The 20,380-nt window shown below is 44.2% G+C and overlaps 1 protein-coding gene and 1 pseudogene across 1 annotated transcript; one reads left to right on the forward strand and one right to left on the reverse strand.

Moving 5' to 3' along the window:
• Positions 1-316: 316 nt before the first annotated feature.
• gtf2f1 (general transcription factor IIF, polypeptide 1) lies at positions 317-12,066 on the forward strand. Its single transcript, XM_070441946.1, is given in 18 exon segments — positions 317-512; positions 799-875; positions 2,208-2,254; positions 4,215-4,275; positions 4,811-4,891; positions 4,893-5,014; positions 5,297-5,367; positions 5,370-5,459; positions 5,662-5,702; positions 5,705-5,833; positions 5,835-5,896; positions 7,243-7,386; positions 9,529-9,587; positions 9,664-9,789; positions 9,920-9,990; positions 10,492-10,633; positions 10,867-11,047; positions 11,305-12,066. Coding segments are annotated over 17 exon segments (1,644 nt in total). The 5' UTR covers positions 317-512; positions 799-863; the 3' UTR covers positions 11,510-12,066.
• A 380-nt stretch (positions 12,067-12,446) lies between these two features.
• Positions 12,447-19,765, reverse strand: LOC112078110 (GDP-L-fucose synthase-like; annotated as a pseudogene).
• Between the last annotated feature and the right edge of the window lie 615 nt (positions 19,766-20,380).

Here is a 20,380-nt window from a genome sequence, read left to right on the forward strand (position 1 = left end):
CTCACAGAGGATGATGTCATCTACCTGCAATAATTATACTTTTTTAGAAGTAATTGTAATTAATTATTGGTCATATTTCATAGATATCTGGACACTGGACAGTTGTTTTAATAATAGCATCTTATTTTGTTTCGCAGCACGCGCCTTGGCACCTATCTACTAAGAACTAACTGCTGTTTGACTTTGTTTTCCGGCCGACCATTATTCTTGACGGAACGGTTTGCGGAATGCGGCACGACTTGTCATGTGTTAGTGTTATTTTAGATCCTTAGGACGTCCCTTCCGAAATAAAGGAAAGGGTTTATGGTTAGGTTTAGGGTAGGGACGTCCCAAGGATACCAGATAGCAATAATCCAAGACAAATATTTAACTAACGACTGCATGAGTAACGTTAGCTTACAGATATATGTGCTAGACACATACTAATATGAAATGTTATCCAATACTTACGTTTGATTACCTATACAGCATAAAATATAGCAACATCTTTTTGTTTCGCACATTTTGAAGAGGTAGGTTGACTGGGTCAATATATTTCTTGAGTGTCTTAGCCTACTGGTAACTAGCTACAGACTAACGTACAGTAAGTAGTAACTTAGCTCTATCAGAGGAAGAGGCGAAGCCTTTAATAATATCCTAAATCTATGGCTCAATAGCTAACGTTAGTACATAAATGACCACAAACAACTGCCTTATGATGAGTAATTTCTGCATATGCTGAGACCGAAGTCAGTTAAGCATGTCCTATAGTTTTATATCTAGTTATGAACTGAATGAAATGTCGTTATACTTCAACAGGTGATCACTTACAGGTGACTGCTTGACTAAGAATAGGGGCATACTGCCTCTGTATACAGTCGACCATGGCGTCACTGGTAAGTCTTGGGTGTATGGTTTACTTGTGGGGTCAWCATGACAGTATCAGTCTATTGCTCAACACATTTGCTTCATCTGTTGCTTGCTTATCTCATTGTCAGGCTGGCTGGGCATTAATATGGAGATGGTCCCCCCTTTGCTGTTATAGCAGCCTCCACTGTTCTGGGAAATCTTTCCACTAGATGTTGGAACATTGCTGCAGGGATTTGCTTCCATTCTGAATTCAGCCACAAAAACATTAGTGAGGTCGGGCATTGATGTTGGACATTTAGGCCTGGCAACATTAGGAGGTGTCGGCCATTGATGTTGGACATTTAGGCCTGGCTCGCAGTCGTCATTCCAATTCATCCTAAAGGTGTTCGATCGGGTTGAGGTCAGGGCTCTATGCAGGCCAGTCAAGTTCTTCCATCGATCTCGACAAACCATTTCTGTATGGACCTTGCTTTGTACACGGGGGCATTGTCATGCTGAAACAGGAAAGGGACTTCCCCAAACTGTTGCCACAAAGTTGGAAGCACAGAATCGTCTAGAATGTCAATGTCTGCTGTAGCGTTAAGATTTCCTTTACCGACACTAAGGAGCCTAGCCCAAACATGAAAAACAGCCCCGGACCATTTTTCCTCCTCCACCAAACTTTACGGTTGGCACTATGCATTGGGGCAGGTAGTGTTCTCCTGGCATCCGCCAAACTCAGATTCGCCCGTTAGACTGCCAGATAGTGAAGTGTGATTCATCACTCCAGAGAACACATTTCCACTGCTCCAGAGTCCAATGGCGGCAAGCTTCACACCACTTCAGCCGACGCTTGGCATTGTGATCTTAGGCTTGTGTGCGGCTGCTCGGCCATGGAAACCCATTACATGAAGCTCCGGACAAACAGTTATTGTACTACGTTGCTTCCAGAGGCAGTTTGGAACTTGGTAGTGAGTGTTGCAACTGAGGACAGACGATCTTTACAAGCTTCGGCACTCGGCGGTCCCGTTCTGTGAGCTTGTGTGGCCTACCACTGCGCGGCTGATCCGTTGTTGCTCCTAAATGTTTCCACTTCACAATAACAGCAGTTAGAGTTGACTGGGGCAGCTCTAACTGCAGAAATMTATCGAACTGACTAGTTGGAAAGGTGGCATCCTTTGATGGTGCCAATTTGAAAATCACTGAGCTCTTCACTAAGGGCATTCTACTGCCAATGTTTGTCTATTGAGGTTGCATGTCTGTGCTCAATATTTATACACCTGCCAGCAACGAGTGTGGCTAAAATAGCCGAATCCACTAATTTGAAGGGGTGTCCACTTTTGTATATGTAGTGTAGCAAYCTGTGTGTGTTTTTACAGGGTGGCAGCAGTTCCTCTTCTACAGAGTACATAGTCCGGGTCCCCAAGTAAGTACTATCCAAGGCCTACAGCCATTGGGTTCTTATTTAACATTTGACCACAGCAGGGCCAATGTGTACAACATTCCCGACATTAACATTAACCGTTAATAATCATTGCATGCAATACGGTTTTGGAAACCTCACTCTACTTTCATATCACCACAAAATAATTTTTCAAGTGCAAAAGACACTTAACATGCATCATTTTAACACGGATTCCCACAGAGGTTTTTTGCGTTGCACATTTACCTGAACTATCTGAACTACAACACTTCCTGAGCTAATGGCAACGCGGAGTGAACACATAAAAAAACATCTAAACAAAACCCTCAGTGTATATCTGTGGTAAAACAGCTAACTTTCCCTAAGTGGATCGTCTGTATTTGTAGTGTTCCAAGCAGGACATAACATTTACTTTTTGGTTCACCAGCCACTGTGTCAGGTAGATTTAAAAAGTCCACCAGCCACTCAGATTTTTACATTACAGRATTAATCTYAAATAGATTAAATTCTATTTTTTCCTTCTCAATCTACATACAATAGTTTATAATGACAAAGCGAAAACAGGTTTTTAGAKATTTCTGCACATTTTATWWAAAWAAAAAAAATAGATCCCTTATTTACATAAGTATTCAGACCCTTCGCTATGAGACCCTAAAAATGAGCTTCGGTGCATCCTGTTTCCATTCATCATCCTTGATGTTTTTACAACTTAATTGAAGTCCACCTGTGGTAAATTCAACTGATTTGACATGATTTGGAAAGGCACACACCTGTCTATATAAGGTCCCATAGTTGACAGTGCATGTCAGAGCAAAAACCAAGCCATGAGGTCGGAGGAATTGCCGTAGATCTCTGAGACAGGATTGTGTCAAGGCACAGATCTGGGGAAGGGTACCAAAAAATATCTGCAGCATTGAATGTCCCCAAGAACACATTGGCCTCCATCATTCTTAAATGGAAGAAGTTTGAAACCACCAAGACTCTTCCTAGAGCTGGCCGACCGGCCAAATTGAGCAATCGGGGGAGAAGGGCCTTGGTCAGGGAGGTGGTCAAGAACCCAATGGTCACTCTGACAGAGCTCCACAGTTCCTCTGTGGAGATGGGAGAACCTTCCAGAAGGACAACAATCTCTGCAGCACTCCACCAATCAGGTATTTATGGTAGAGTAGCCAGACAGAAGCCACTCCTCAGTAAAAGGCACATGAAAGCCTAAAGGCCCATGAAAGCCTAAAGGACTTTCAAACCATGAGAAATTATATTATCTGGTCTGATGAAACCACGATTGAACTCTTTGGCCTGAATACTACATGGTGGTAGCATCATGCTGTGGGAATGTTTTTCAGCAGCAGGTTTTGGGAGACTAGTCAGGATTGAGCACAGAGAGATCCTTGACATAACCTGCTCCAGAGCACTCAGGACCTCAGACTGGGGCGAAGGTTCACCTTCCAACAGGACAACAAACCCTAAGCCCACAGCCAAGCCAACGCAGATGGCTTTGGGACAAATCTCTGAATATCCTTGAGTGGCCCAGCCAAGAGCCCGGACTTGAACCCAATCGAACATCCTCTGGAGAGACCTGAAAATAGGCTGTGCAGCGACGCTCCCATCTAACCTGACAGAGCTTGGAGAGGATCTGCCAGACAAGATGGGAGCGTTCACACCCAGAAGACTCAAGGCTGTAATCGCTGCCAAAAGGTGCTTCAACAAAATACTGGAGTAAAGGTCTGAATACTTACTTACTTTCAGTTTGTTTCTTTTTTTTACATTCTCTAAAAACCTGTTCTTTGCTTTGTCATTATGCGAGGTGTAGATTGGGGGGGGGGGGTTAATCCATTGGTAGAATAAGAGACGAAATGTGGAAAAGTCAAGGGGTCTGAACTACTTTCTGAATGCACTTGACATTATGTGGTATCTACATGAATCATAGCATAGCTTACACCACTAACCTGTGGTGTGTTGTTAGGAACACCAGTAAGAAGTACAGCATCATGGCCTTTAACTCTGGGGACAAAGTCAAGCTGCTCCTCCTGCACCCAGGTATGCAGGCCAACTCTCTGGAAACTCCCTCTCATTACAACTTTCCTCAATAGGCTTCTAAGACACTCAATGATTCTCTCCCTGTCTGCTCTCTCTCCCTCCTGTCTCTCTCCCTCTGTCTCCCTGTCTCTCGTCTCTCTCTCTCTCCCGTGCCCTCTCTCTCTCCCTCCCTGTCTCTCTCTCTCCCCTCCCTGTCTCTTCCCTCCCTGTCTCTCTCTCCCTCCCTTCCTCTCTCTCTCCCCCGTGGTCTCTCTCTCTCTCCCTCCGTCTCTCTCTCCTCTCGCTCCCCTGTCCTCTCCTCTCTCCCTCCCTGTCTCTCTCTCTTCTCTCTCCCTCCCTGTCTGCTCTCTCTCTCTCCCTCCCTGTTTGTCTCTCTCCCCCTCCCTGTCTGTCTCTCTCTCCGTCTCTCTCTACGCTCTACCTTCCTCTCCTCCCCTTTCTATTTTTATGTTACCTTCTACACTTCTCCTCTCCCATTGTCCCATCCGTCTCACGCTCTGTCTTCTCTCCTCCCTCCTTTACCCCTCCCCTCAGGCTCGTATGGAGCGGGACATGAGTAACAGGGAGATGTATGGTGTGGAGGAGACTGAGGAGGGGGCCGCAGGGCAGTGAGTTTGGGAAGAAGCAGAGGGAGGAGGCACGCAGAAGAAGTTTGGATCTCACCAGGAGTTCAAGGTGGAGGACCAACCCATGGATCCTCAAGGTCAATGGCAAGGCAGGGAAGAGGTGAGGCAGACACACACACACACACACACACACACACACACAACCACACACACACACACACACACACACACACACACAACAACCACACACACATCACAATGGCAAAGCAGGGAGGCAGTAGCGCTACCACACAGGCTTGAGCTTACCTTTACTTAGCTTTGGTGGTTCTCTCACATACTTACCAAGCCATACCTTTGTCTTTCTGTCGATCCGAGGGCAAGGAAGAACTCCCATATAGCCTAAACTAATCTTTATATCAACATGTTTCTCTCTCTGTTTCAGTTCAAGGGTACGAAGAAAGGGGGGCGTAACGGAGAATGCGTCCTACTACATCTTTACCCAGTGTCCCGACGGGCCTTTGAGGCCTTCCCCGTCAACGGTTGGTACAACTTCGTGCCCCAGGCCAAACACCGCACGCTAACCGCGCGAGGAGGCAGAGGAAGGAGTGGGCAGGTGAGGAGAGGGGGAGGGGACACAGGTGTGGGGAGAGAGACAGGAGAAGGGGAAATACTGAGGGAAAGAATAAAATAGGGGTTGCAAATTTCACTCCTCAGTAAAAACACTAGGGGGTAGATGTGGGGTAGGAGAGTAGAGAGAAAATGTGATGCTGACTCTCAAACACACACTTCCTCCCCCCCTCTCAGGAGGAACAAGGTGGTGAAACCACTTCAGCATCATGCTCCAGAGGCGCGCCTGCGGGAGCAGGAGAGAGGGCCGGACGATGACGACGAGGAGGCGAGAAGGGGGGGAAGAAGAAAAAAGAAGAAAGGAGGAAGAGGAGGGACCGTGCGCATTCATGACCTGGAGGATGACCTGGAAGCTGAGCAGTGATGAGAGTGACAGCAGTGGAGGAGAAAGGTAAGGAGAGAAGAGAGCTAAGAAGTGACAAGAGCAACAGTGGCGTGCGAGAAGGTTTGGGCTTTTTTTCTGATTCATCTTTCCTCGATCATTGCATCCTCTCGTCTGGACCTTCTCCAATACAGTTGAGAAGGAGGCGAGGAGATGGGATGTGAGGAGTCACAGAAGATCAACTGAGATGGAGTAGAGGAAAGTTGACAGCAGCCTTCTGTGGAGATGAGGAGAGAAGGATGGAGGGAGGGAAGAAAGGAGAGAAGGATGAAGGCTGGAAGGAGGAGAGTGATTGGAGGGCGGAGAGAAGGATGGAGGGAGGTGGAGAGGGAGGGAGGTGGAGATGGATGAGGAGGGAGAAGGGATGATGGAGGGAGGTGAGAGGGATGGATGGAGGGAGGTGAGAGGGATGGATGGAGGAGGGTGAGAGGGATGGATGGAGGGAGGTGGAAGAGGATGGATGGAGGGAGGAGAGAAGGGAGTGAGGGAGGAGAGAAGGAGTGAGGGAGGGAGAAGGATGGAGGGGAGGTGAGAGGGAGGAGGGAGGTGAGCCCAGTAATGATGAGAATGAAGGCAGATAGAAAGAGGCATGGAGTCATTCAAACCTCAAAAAAGCACAAGAAAGGATTTGGACACCCACCAATCAGATTGATCTGAAAATGGTACCTGGCAGTTAGAAACAGATCAGATTAGCATTTCTTGAACATTATTTTCTGAAAGACAATTAGAACAAAAATTGAAAGCTAGTTGATTGCACCCAAATTGGCCATTTCAATTGATAGGATTCATATAATATCCATAAATATAGTTCCCAACATCCGATATGGACCAAACTTTTCTTATCAATGATTAAGACGTGAGGAATCCAAACAAATGGTGTAAAGCCACCACAGACCCCCTTTAGTTGTCTGGACTTCACAGAGAGATACACACACAAAACACAATGAACACAGACCCCTTTAGTTGTCTGGACTTCACAGAGATACACACACAAAACACAATGAACACAGACCCCTTAGTTGTCTGGACMTCACAGAGATACACACACAAAACACAATGAACACAGATGGAATGTATTTATTTTTTGAAACAAATGTTTTCCATTGTAATTTGTGTAAACAACATGTAGGCTACAGCACAGTGTTTCTGATATATTGCGATATGATATCGATATTTAACAGTCAAAAAGCAACCGATATCAATGTGGATTATCCATGTCGGTACTCATCACTAGTATACAGTGTGTATGAACCACATCTCAATGTCTAAAATAATGGACAGTACATTTTACATGTTAAACTTTTGAATTGTTAGAAGGTGCATCTCTTTATGTTCTCTCTCTTCTCACCCCCTCTTCTTTTCCTCTCAGATGGAGACAGCAAGCCCAAGAAGAAAGAGGGGGATGTGAAGGGGAAGGGGAAGAAGAAAAAGAAGAAGAGGGGGAGTGACAGCGAGGCTAATGAGGACAGTGACGATGGAGACTTTGAGGGCCTGGAGGTGGACTACATGTCAGATGAGAGCAGGTGAGACACTCACAGATACACACACACACACACACACATACAGACTCACAGATAGACTCACAGATACACACACACACACACACACACACAGATACAGACTCAGAGATAAACTCACAGATACACACACAGACTCACAGATACACACACAGACTCACAGATACACACACACATACAGTGCATTCGGAAAGTATTCAGACCCTTTGACTTTTCGCACATTTTGTTAGGTTACAGCCTTATTCTAAAATGGTTCAAATAAATAAAAAAGTCCTCATCAGTCTACACACAATACCCCATAATGACAAAGCGAAAAGTTTTTTTAGAAATGTTTGCATAATTATTAAATATAAAAAACTGAAATACTTAGTATTCAGAGCCTTTGCTATGAAACTCAAAATTGAGCTCAGGTGCATCCTGTTTCCATTGATCATTTTATTTAACCAGGCAAGTTAGTTAAGAACAAATTCTTATTTACAATGACGGCCTACTCCGGCCAAACCCGGACGACGCTGGGCCAATTGTGCGCCGCCCTATGGGACTCCCAATCACGGCTGGTTGTGATACAGCCTGGAATCGAACCAGGGTCTGTAGTAATGCCTCTAGCACAGAGATGCAGTGCCTTAGACCGGTGTCGCCAATCAGGAGCCTCTCAAGCTCTTCAGGTTGGATGGGGAGCGTCGCTTCACAGCCATTTTCAGGTCTCCAGAGATGTAATGCACCAATTTGTAAGTCGCTCTGGATAAGAGCGTCTGCTAAATGACTTAAATGTAAATGTAATGTTCATCCTTGATGTTTCTACAACTTGATTGGAGTCCACCTGTGGTAAATTCAATCAATTGGACATGATTTGGAAAGGCACACGCCTGTCTATATAAGGTCCCACAGTTGATGGCGCATGTCAGAGCAAATACCAAGCCATGAGGTTGAAGGAATTGTCCTTAGAGCTCCGAGACAGGAATTGTGTCGAGGCACAGATTTTGGGAAGGGTAACAAAATGTCTGAGGCATTGAATGTCCCCAAGAACAAAGTGACCTCCATCATTCTTAAATGGAATAAGTTTGGAACCACCAAGACTCTTCCTAGAGCTGGCGCGCCGGCCAAACTGAGCAGATTCTTGGTCAGGGAGTTGACTAAGAACCCAATGGTCACTCTGAAAGAGCTCTTGAGTTCCTCTGTGGAGTTTACTAAGGCACCTAAAGGAATCACAGACCATGAGAAACAATATTCTCTGGTCTGATGAAACCAAGATTGAACTCTTTGGCCTGAATGCCAAGCGTCACATCTGGAGGAAACCTGGCATCATCCCTACGGTGAAGCATGTTGGTGGCAGCATCAATGCGGTGCGGGATGTTTTTCAGCGGTAGGGACTGTGAGACTAGTCTGTATCGAGGGAAAGATGACCTGAGCACAGAGAGATCCTTGATGAAAACCTGCTCCAGAGCGCTCAGGACCTCAGACTGGTGCGACGGTTAAACTTCCAACAGGACAACGACCCTAAGCACACAGCCAAGACGACGCAGGTGGCTTCGGGACAAGTCTCTGAATGTCCTTGAGTGGCCCAGCCAGAGCCCGGACTTGAACCTGATTGAACATCTCTGGAGACCTGAAAATAGCTGTGAAGTGACGCTCCGCATCCACCTGACAAGAGAGTTTGAGAGGATCTGCAGAGAAGAATGGGAAACTCCTCAAATACAGGTGTTGTAGCATCATACCCAAGAAGACTTGAGGCTGTAATCGCTGCCAAAGGTGCTTCAACAAAATACTGAGTAAAGGGTCTGAATACATATGTAAATGTGATATTTCAGGAATTTTATTTTATGAAATTTCTAAAAACCTGTTTTTGCTTTGTCATTATGGAGTTTTGTGTAGATTAATGAGGGGGGGYAACGATTTAATCACCCCTTTTTGATCCATTTTAGAATAAGACTGTAACGTAATAAAATGTGGAGAAAGTCAAGGGGTCTGAATACTTTCCGAATGCACTGTACACCAGAACTTCCATTGACAGCTGTAGGGTCACACACCAGAGACACTTGTAGAGCCATACACACAAACACTTCCTGCAACCGTTCGTTTATTTTCTCACATCTGTTTCTCTTTCATCCTTTCCTCGCTCTCTCGCTCCTTACTCCCTTGATCCTGCAGTTCAGAGGAAGAGGCCGGCGAAGAGAAGGCCAAGTCCAATAAAGAGGCCGTTCCCAAAGGTCAGAGGGCACCCCCATGGCAACAATACAACGTGTTCATGTGTGTGAATTCTAAGAACTTTAACTCTGTTCACAGGAATTGACGAGGCATCGGAGAGTGAGGAAGAGAGRGAGGAGGAGAAACAGAACGAGGAAGAGGGGAAAGAGGAGGAGGAGGAAGAAGAAGGGAAGAAGACCCCAGTCCAGACGAAGAAGAAGAGAGGTAGCAGTTTTTCTTCTTTAGAGTCTTTACTGATCAGGTATCACAAGGAAGTGGCAAGATTGAACCCACGGAAATATACTGTGTTTTTGTTGAAGGGGGCTATTATGTGATAATGTTGTGTGTGTTTCAGACAGCAGCGGTGAGTCGGACACTTCGGAGGACAGCGACATCGATGGAGAGGCAGCCTCCGCTCTCTTCATGGTGGTGTGTGTGTGTGAGAGTGTTAGTTTGTGTGTGGTCCCTTTTGTAGTGCCACTGTTCAATGTCAACCCCACTTTCCCTGTCTTTCTCGCAGAGATGGAGTCTTGATATCGTGTTCTTGATCTGGGTTACGGTGCCCAAGATCTGTGGCTTTTCTAAAAGTCTTGAACAAGACTCTGGTAGTTGATGAACCTGATACCATATTTTGTAGTTTCTATGTGGCACAAAAGGGGTGACACACCACACAATTCCCAGGGTATCTTGCTTCCCTAGTGTGGCAGCAGTCTGGGCACAAAAACGGGCCTTTTTAACCCTTTGATGTGGTTGGTGTTGGTCTGGCTCTCTATCTTGGTTTTCCACATTTCAACTGGTCTTGGTGTGATAATGTCTGCAAACACTGGGTCTTTCTTGGTCTGGATCTTGAGAGGTTGAGTGACTCTCGTGGACTTTGCTCTTGACTACCACTCTTGACATTCCCCATTTCCTCGCTATCCCCCCCAGAAGAAGCGTACTCCTCCTAAGCGCGGTGGTGGGCGTGGCTCTGGAGGCAGCTCCAGGACTGGCAGTCGCCCTGGAACACCGTCCATAGACTCRGCCTCCACCTCCAACACACTCCGAGCCGCCGCTAGCAAACTGGAGCAAGGTACACACACGCATGCACTCACACACACATTTTCACAGATGGGAAATAGATATTTATATTTAATCTTTTCATCTATATTTACATATTCACAGGATCTGAACGTCTTATTTTGTTTGTGGTACCTTAAGGCTATGTGTGACCTCAGCACTGCATGCTAACTCTTCTTGATTGAACAATAAAGGGTTGTTAAAACTGTCTCCGTCACCCTGCTCCCTCCCTCTCTCCCCTCACAGGTAAGAGACATGTGGTGGGTGGTAGCTCTGAGTCTCCAGCTGCCAAGAGGCTGAAGATGGAGTCCAGCAGTACGGCTGTCACCACCCAGAGTCCTGCCCCCTCAGGGAAGAGCACGCCACAGCCCCCCTCAGGGAAGAGCACGCCACAGCCCCCCTCAGGAAAATCAACCCCCAGTTCCAGGTATATTCCTCTTCAATCTCTCCTGTTTGTTCACTTTTCTCACCCTTACCCTCTTTCTAGCTCACACACACTCTCGTTCTTTCTAGCTCACACACACTCTCGTTCTTTCTAGCTCACACACACTCTCGTTCTTTCTAGCTCACACACACTCTCGTTCTGTCGCCCTCTTTTCACTGTCCTCTCCCACAAGCACTGTCCTTCTTCTTATTCTCTCCCCCTGGTTTTTTTGTCCCACTCTCCATCCTGCCTCTCCACAGTGACGTTCAGCTGACGGAGGAGGCGGTGCGCCGCTACCTGATCCGGAAGCCCATGACCACCAAGGACCTGCTGAAGAAGTTCCAGACCAAGAGGACTGGCCTGAGCAGCGAGCAGACGGTCAACGTCCTGGCCCAGATCCTCAAACGCCTCAACCCCGAGAGGAAGAACGTCAACGACAAGATGCACTTCTACCTCACCGAGTAAACCGGGCTCGTGTTCATTAGGGCATGCGTTTTCAAAATGGAAAATGAGTCCATGTTCCTCTTTCATGCCCTTTGGTGCCTAATGAACGTGACCCAGGGAGGAGGTGAATAGGAGAGGAAGAGCATGAGATGCTCCTCATTAATTGAGCAGCGGAAGGAGGAGAAGAATAGAACAGGGTCCTTGGAAGAGTGGAATAAGGTAGAAAAGAAAAGTGTTARGCAACTGTGATTTGAGATGCGYTGTAAACTAGCTTCAATATCTGTCTCTAGAAATGGTTTGAAGTCAACTGTACCTGTGGCAGTCCTTTCAGGTCAAATAACTTACTCTTACAAGATATAGGTTTATCAATGAATTAGGCAGATGTAAAGGTATCAATGAAAACATTCCGTGTAGATCTTGCCTGCCGACTCATCTCCCACCACAAACCACTGGATTCAACAAGACAAGTGTGGGTTATTTTGTACGAATTGCCGTATCTCCCCAGGCCTCTATTTCTCATTTTAGAATGGTCTTTTTTGTTTATTTTCATTTGTAATAAAAACCCTGCTGTTGCCGTGGCTGGTCTCCTTGTCATGTTTCTGGTTGGTTTGCATAATTATAAGCAGAACACTGGACAATGATGTCAAACATCTTAAGGCTTTTCAATGAAGACACACTAATACTATTAGAGGTTATGACAGAAGTCTACTGTGCTTTCCAGTGGATTCATTGGAAATCTACTTTGCAGCAACTGTTGTGTATGTACTTACTTGGATAAGAGTAGTGTGTACTTCAATGACAGTCTACTGTTGGCCTGTACTGTGGTTGTGTAGTAGAGAAACCATGTTAAGCAGAAGTCATTCKTCATTATTCAGCATGACATGACAGGTGTAGGCTTATTAATGTTACACCTGCTTCTTCCTCTCCTGAGGAAAATGACTTGATGTGCCAAGTAGAGTAAAATATACTGATGGCACWTCTGCCCGTTTATTAATGGAGCGATTACTGGCAGATCCCAAATGATCTTGGTCTTCTCACTGTTATCGTCAAACTTTGTTGACATTTGAAACTGTCGTGTGACTCCTAAAAACCTGCTTCTTCCTGTCCTGTTTCTACTATTTATTGATTTTATTTTTTACAGTGAGGTGGAGCGACAGTGATGTCCTAATTCTCAAGATTCTTCAGGAAGTTGACTTTATATTAGTGTCTGATGGCTCTACATAGGTTGGCCCATTCTATGTTCATCCCAGATAAATCACATGGGGTGTCTATCTTCTTTTAACACAAACCAGTATTATGATCTGCAGTGTCTGGACCGAGGCCAGTGAATGATGAGAAACAGTTGGCTCCAATGTTTAGATCCAMMCTACTTTACTGTAGGCTTCTACTTGTTTTGTAGTGAGAAAACATTTCATACAGTATCACTCAACGACTGACACCTCATTCTAACATCAAGAAAAAGCCCATTCATATTTTTGTCAATATTATCACAATAGATCATACATTCAACTATATATTTTAGATATTAAATTAAAATAATGTGATGTATTTGAGTGTAAACACATTACCCTGCAGTATTGCTCATAGTAACTGGTAGTCATACTGTAGGTGATCAGGTGGCTGGACCAGTTCAGCCACCATCAGGGAAGGACACTAATCAGGGATTGACCTTAAGGGTTCCCTATTGCCTGGAGCAATTGAGCTGAGCAGTCGGGCAAGTTGAACCTGCTCTGGGGTTTCCCCAGGTGATTTTTCTGGTTCCTCCCCATTTTTAAGTGATTGACGGACAATTTATGCATCCAGACAAGTTGAACCTGCTCTGTGGTTGCCCCATTAGGCAGGGATTTTTTAAAACTGAATTTCAGTAGCCTAACATAGGGGCTACACTTAAAAAATGTTGGTCCTGCTACACAGGAAGCATAACTTTTGGTCAGGGCGAGCAGAAGCGCCAGACAATACTATACCCTATTGCTCTCGGTTGTGAGCTGTGCGTCTAAATCTAAGTCTCCCAGAGCCGGTATGCTTACAACCAGGTTGTAGAAGGGTCTCTGCTCTGCAAAAGTACGCATCCAAACTGATTGTTTTGCTTCCTAGCATGCTAGCAGACACCCATAAACTTCCAATCATTGCGCTAACGCTAGTTAGCATTGGCTCACAAAACTACCTCTAAGTTCCTTCATACTGGACATAGAGACATAAAAATGGTATCCAGGAGTTCAACAGACTCTGGGGAAGTAGATAATGGGCCTCATTGCCAAAATCCCAAAGTATCCATTTAAGTGACAATTTTGCTTGTAAACAACTACTTTAACATTTTCTGTCAAGTGACGTAATCATCAGGCAACCAACAAAAAATACTGCTGTCCAATGGGCAAGAGCCTTTCAAACCTTAATGTCAATCCCTGACATCAACGGTGCAAATAGAGGAAAAGGGATCCAAATGGTTTCCAGACAGTTCTGGGGGAGAACAACAAGGTGGGGTATTGTGAGTGCAGAAATTGTGAGTGCTGTGTGCCTTTACTTCATGCCCACTGATCTGACAGAACTTAACCGGCCATATGGTGAAACCTATCCAGAACTTTCACTTATCAGTTGACATGAAGGCAAGGACACAAGACCAGGAAGGCACAGTAGTAGTATTGGGACTAGCCCTCGTCTTTTTCATTAAACAATATTCATGTCTCGATCTTCATGGTTCGGGCTATGTCGTAGTTGTTCACGAACCAATCACAGGTCTTCTTGATACCTGTAGGGGAGCAGAGACACAGTCAGTAATCTATGGATACTGTGCATTTTGGAAGAGTGGTTTAATCACTGTGAACGCTCCTTCATCATAATCATAAACGACCAATAACCAGATAGGTATCAAATATCATGCTGTAATGCGTCTGTGTTATTTACAAGGCAACTAATTCCAACTACAATATTGAGTTGTTTTCTGGACAGGAAATAGAACCCTCAATATTTGGATCTCGGACCTTCAGAGAGCGGCGTGAAGGTGAAGTCAGGGAGGTAGCGTCGAAGCTTGGCGTTGCTGGCCGTCTTCTTCATCTGACCGTCTGACTTGCTGGTGTCGAACTGATGTCATAGGTCAAGGGCCACAAAAGGCAAAGCACAGGGAGATGGCATAGTTACAGTGCAACGGATATGGGGGGGTAGCCAGTCCGAGTGGGCTTTTAATGTACTACATCTGTACGTCTGTCAGTCCAACAGGTGTAATGACTCTACATGTGGTTGCTGGTGTTGTACTAAGGATCTACTAGATTGGTTCTAGACACTGATCAAGGTCAAATTTGAATAATGGTTAAGGTAAGGAATTGGGGAAGATACGCTGATCCAGATCTGTGCCTAGGGCAACTCCTATCAGGCGTACACAGCCTGTGGAAGGATACAACTATTTGACCTTTGAAGTCCAGGGCATCTGCAATCATCTCTACGGCTCCTTGATGGGGAGCTCCTCTCCTCCCCCACTGTGAGAGACAAGGTCAAAGGAGCTTGGTCCAGTTACATATGTACACACACACACATTGACTATCACACACACACACACCACACCACCAAGAGAATGATGGGGTCATCTCATCATACTCCGCAGCACCCAGAGGAACAGACGTGCTACATCCTGAGAAACACACAAACATATCTGACATTTGCGCCAGCACACACACACACACACACACACACACACACACACACACACACACACACCACACACACACACACACACACCACACCACACACACACACACAACACACACACACACACACACACACACACACACACACACACACACACCACCACACACACACACACACAGAGTAATTCACTAAACATACCAGAGAGTAGATGAATTGTCTCCTGGGTGTTCCGGAGCCCCACACCTGTAGCGGGGTTCCCTCCTCTGTTACAAGGAGAGTAGAAAGGATAAGTGTTTTGTATCTGTCTGTCTGTGTGTGGTCAAATCAAATCAAATTGTATTGGTCACATACACATGGTTAGCAGATCTTAATGCGAGTGTAGCGAAATGCTTGTGCTTCTAGTTCTGACAGCGCAGTAATATCTAACAATAATCTACACACAACTACCTTATACACACAAGTGTAAAGGAATGAATAAAATATGTACATATAAATATATGGATGAGCGATGGCAGTGCGGCATAGGCAAGATGCAGTAGATGGTATAGAATACAGTATATACATATGGATGAGTAATGTAGGATATGTAGACATTATTAAAGTGGCGTTATTTAAAGTGACTAGTGATACCTTTATCAAATCCATTTATTAAAGTGGCCAGCGATTTAGTCTGTATGTAGGCAGCAGCCTCTCTATGTTAGTGAATGCTGTTTAACAGTCTGATGGCCTTGAGATAGAAGCTGTTTTTCAGTCTCTCTGCCCCAGCTTTGATGCACTGTACTGACCTCGCCTTCTGGATGATAGCGGGGTGAACAGGCAGTGGCTCGGGTGGTTGATGTCCTTTTTGGTCTTCCTGTGTAGGTGTAGGGTGTGTAAGTGTAGGTGTAGGTGTGAGGTGTGTGTGTGTGTGTGTGTGTGTGTGTGTGTGTGTGTGTGTGTGTGTGTGTGTGTGTGTGTGTGTGTGTGTGTTGTGTGTGTGTGTGTGTGTGTGTGTGTGTGTGTGTGTGTGTGTGTGTGTGTTTTGTTTGTGGTGTTACTTACTTTTAGCAGCATATGTCTTATGCATGAGTGCCGAGAGCACGTGACCATTTTCAAAGTTGAAGTTGTCATAGGGACCATACACGTTAGTGGGATTACGGCGGTGTAGCGGCGCCCATGCTGCGCAAAGTATCCCCTGTTGTCAATCAAGTCCCACACACACACACACACACACGTTGTGGTTAGAACATTAATGACCCACTCCAGCTATTTTTTAAAACAATATTCTAAGTACACATACAATACAAGGTACAAACCCAAGGGTAGATTTTTTGGGACAAATAGTTTTTTTTTTACACAATGGCGAAATTCAAGGAGTTGGCAATTCAAGGGGCGTTAGTCTGATGGATGCATACCGATGTCATCGGCCTTCCTTCTTGCTTCCCAGAACAATAGCAGAGCAATAGAGGTTCCTTGGAAGTTGTGGGAACATATGTTTTTGGTTTCCCATTGGTTCTGGGAACAAAAGCCTAAGTTTCCTGACCGGTGAAGCTGACTTTTTTTACATTCTGARAACATTCATTTTTTGGTTGCAGGGACGTTCTGAGAACGTTTTACAATGATTCTCTGAAAGTTTTCCTGGGAGGTTTTATTAATGTTCTGATAATGAAATTATAGGTTATTTGAAGGTAATTAAATAATGTTCTGAGAACATGTTTCAATAAGACTTTTAATAACACTGCTAACTTAGGTTAACTGTTTTGAACACCAAGCACAGATGGGACACATGGAAATGAAATTGCTTAGGCATTAATCATGCAAACACATCTCTTTTTTTATTGTCACAACGAGCCTATAAGATTTGAACCTTTGATCTTCTGTTTGCTATCCATGGAATCAGTCCACTGCGCCACCAGGTTGGAGCTAGCAAGCCATGTTTTTTTAGCTCTTACAAAGCTGTGTATTTTAGTCTATTCAAACAGACCCCATTTCAAAGGAAACAAGCGCTCATAAAGATCAGGTGTGGCCAATTAGTGGGTGTGGCCACTTCCTGAACTCACTTAACAAGATAGAGGATAGAGAGAGTTTTGTTGACGCTGAGAACGGAATGTATTTGTTAATAAATAAACATTTTAGAACGCTCTTGTTGTTTTAATGGAAAGTTTTCTTAATGTTCTGAGAATATTACYAAATAGAACCATGAGGAAACCTGTAGGAAACGTTACGCTGAAATTCTGAAATTCCCACAGAAGAACGTTGTTTCTTAACTTTCTGAGAGCATAACTTTAAATAGAACCACSAGGAAACCTGTAGGAAATGTTATGCTAAAGTACTGAAATTCCCACAKAAGAAACAYATGGTTCTCAGAACMTTATGTGCKAGCTGGGCTGTGCCATATAATGAAGGGCCTGCACCAGCTACTGAAATGMATCTTTTGTTAAGTTCATCAGGTGATAAATGAGGTGCTAGGGAGGCTGGAGTGGGTCTTTCAACTGTGTGCTAATGTACCTGCTCAGGTAACAGATTAGTCACCAGCTCACCTGTTCTGAATATCAATCATTCTTTTGGCATGTGAGTAGCCAAAGTTTGAGTCATGTGGAGGCCCATTGTGGATCTGTGGGAAGGGGAAGAAAGCATGAGTGATCATACACCAGCTTTTATTAAAAATCACACTTCGGCAGGGCAGAGGGTCCCAAACATACAGTAGTTCTACTGTCACTGGGCACATACTAGGTTGAGTCCCAAATGGCACCCTAAACTGTTGAACTCCTACTTTTGACCAGGGTCATTGGGGCTCTGGTTAAAAATAATGTACTATATAGGGAATTGGGTGCCATTTGATGCCACCATAGTATTTTAGTATTAAGGTTAAACACAACATGCTCTCATTGATATGGTCTTACTGGTTGTTCAACTAACCATGCTCTCATCGATAGGGTATGTGGTCTTGTCAGGAAAGATGCAGCTGGACAGACAGGACACCACCTTGGTGACGCCCTTTCGTGAGACGTCTGCAGCACGTTGTCATTGATGCGAAGGTTGTCCCTCTTGTGTGAAGGCAAAACACTGTGGTCTCAATTCAATAAAACCTGTATTGCGACTTTACACAATAACTTGTTTTTACACAAATGAATCCAAAGAATGCGTTTGGAGACAGTGATAAGAAGCCGCCCTGTAAACACTCCTCACTAACACCCCGTCCGTGACGAGCACGCACATCGGCTCAGCCTTCGTCTGCGAAACCATCTCTCACTCTGATCACTCTGACTTTTATTTTTTCAGTTGTGATATTCACATACTGTTATTACGCTTTAGCCCGTCATTGTAAATACGAATTTGTTCTTAACTAACTTGCCTAGTTAAATAAAGATTTTTAAAAAATATATAAAAAATAAACAGATGGATTAATACACTTTTGTAATTAAGATGAATACATTTGCCAACAAAGTCACTGTGTAAACTTATCTTTGATAAGTTCAATTGAATTTCAGCCTAAGTAGTTGCCCGGCCAGGCAAACATGGACATTTATATTTAGGTCATTTAGCAGAAGACCTTTTCCAGAGCTGCTTCCAGTCGGTGCATTCAACCGGTAGCTAGATAAGACAAACCATTTCACRGACTGGCCTTTAGGCAGTTCAGCCAAAATGTCAGATGGGCTGGTTCCATYTTCAGCCCATCAGCCTGTCTAAGTTGGGGGTTTTGTGCAGAATTATCATTATTTGGTTAACAATTGGAGCCGCCAGGCAAAAAATGGGCCAGTGAGTTAGAAATGCCCGCTCCGTATTTCTAGTCCCATCCCTGATTGAACAAATGTAGTTTGGGACAGAAACGTATAGCCTAGGTATTGAAACAAACTGGGTATTTAGGTAAGCTCACCAGAAAGTGTAGGTTCTCCTTCATGTGAAGATAGAGTCCTCCCACCTTGGCAGCCAGGTGGATGACATGGGTGGGCCGATACTTCTCAAACACTGCTCTTGTCTGTTGTAGATCTCTGGCAGAACAACTGTCATCATCATCACCATCATCCCATTTAATGGGAAACACATCAATCTCATAAAAGTATACATGCACAAATGTAATTAGCTGAACATTTAATGTGGTCCCAACAGGAACTATATAGAAACTATATCTATATACTGTATCTATGTATCCATCAATCTATATTTCTATAGAATATAATATAAAATAATAGAATAGCAGAGAATAGAATAGAATATTTTTTCCATTAGTTAACTTATTTGGGGAATTTATTTGATCTATTTCGTTCCTGTTGGAACCACAAAACCAGCCCCAGATGTAAAAGGGTCATAACAGGAATTCATACAGAGCAACATGACATGCTGGTGTTTCTCGGGCATGAAGAATATGGGATCATGGCATTTCTTGTATATAGGCTAGGACCAAGCCTCAGACCAGCTCTGCTGAGAATATGAAGTTCATGTGACATAACTTACACGAGGTTGGCCTCTTTGGAGGACAGGAAGGTCCACTGCTCGCCCTCGAGACAGCCGCCTTCCTGTTTCACCACGTGCTCGATGGCCTTCCCGACCAATCCGGATCCGCCCGTGACGAGCACGCGCATCGGCTCAGTCTTCGTCTGCGAATCCATCTCTCACTCTGATCAAAGAATGCTAACTTTTATTTTTCAGTTGTGATATTCACATACTGTTATTACGCTGTAGCCCTAAACAAAGTAGGCTGATATGAATGACAGTGTGATCATGGCCCTATTTATAGCCTACTTTAAAACGTAATAATTATGTTGTTGTTTTTTTTACATTTAGGCTAATAAGGAATTAATCAAATATATGCTACACAACATCAAACGCAAGTTGAAAGGTATTAACACGACTTTCCGTTTCAAATACATGGTCATTGTGCTATTTTTTTATTCATGGAGTCGACTTTTTGTATTATTTCTACTACTAACATTATTGACTTTGCTTTGAAATAAATTCATTTGACATATTATAGAGCAAGGGGATGAATGGATATACAAGGTTAATATGTAGCTAAACAAAGGATAACAAACAGCCTCGCCATATCGACATATATTCTCATTTTAAAATATACAATAGTTTAATCTGAAATGTGAAAAAAGTTAGCAGCTATATTTCAAAAACAGTACCTTTATTACATAAATCAGATTGCATATAGCTACAAACTGGACATTATGGTAGAAAGCAACAAAAGTATGCCTAGAAAGAATGAAGTCGTCGAAAGAAAATGCTAATAATATTTAAATATATGTGCTATAAGACAAACCATTTTAG

This window comes from Salvelinus sp. IW2-2015, unplaced genomic scaffold (genome assembly GCF_002910315.2).
Source record: "Salvelinus sp. IW2-2015 unplaced genomic scaffold, ASM291031v2 Un_scaffold5268, whole genome shotgun sequence".
NCBI lineage: Eukaryota > Metazoa > Chordata > Actinopteri > Salmoniformes > Salmonidae > Salvelinus > Salvelinus sp. IW2-2015.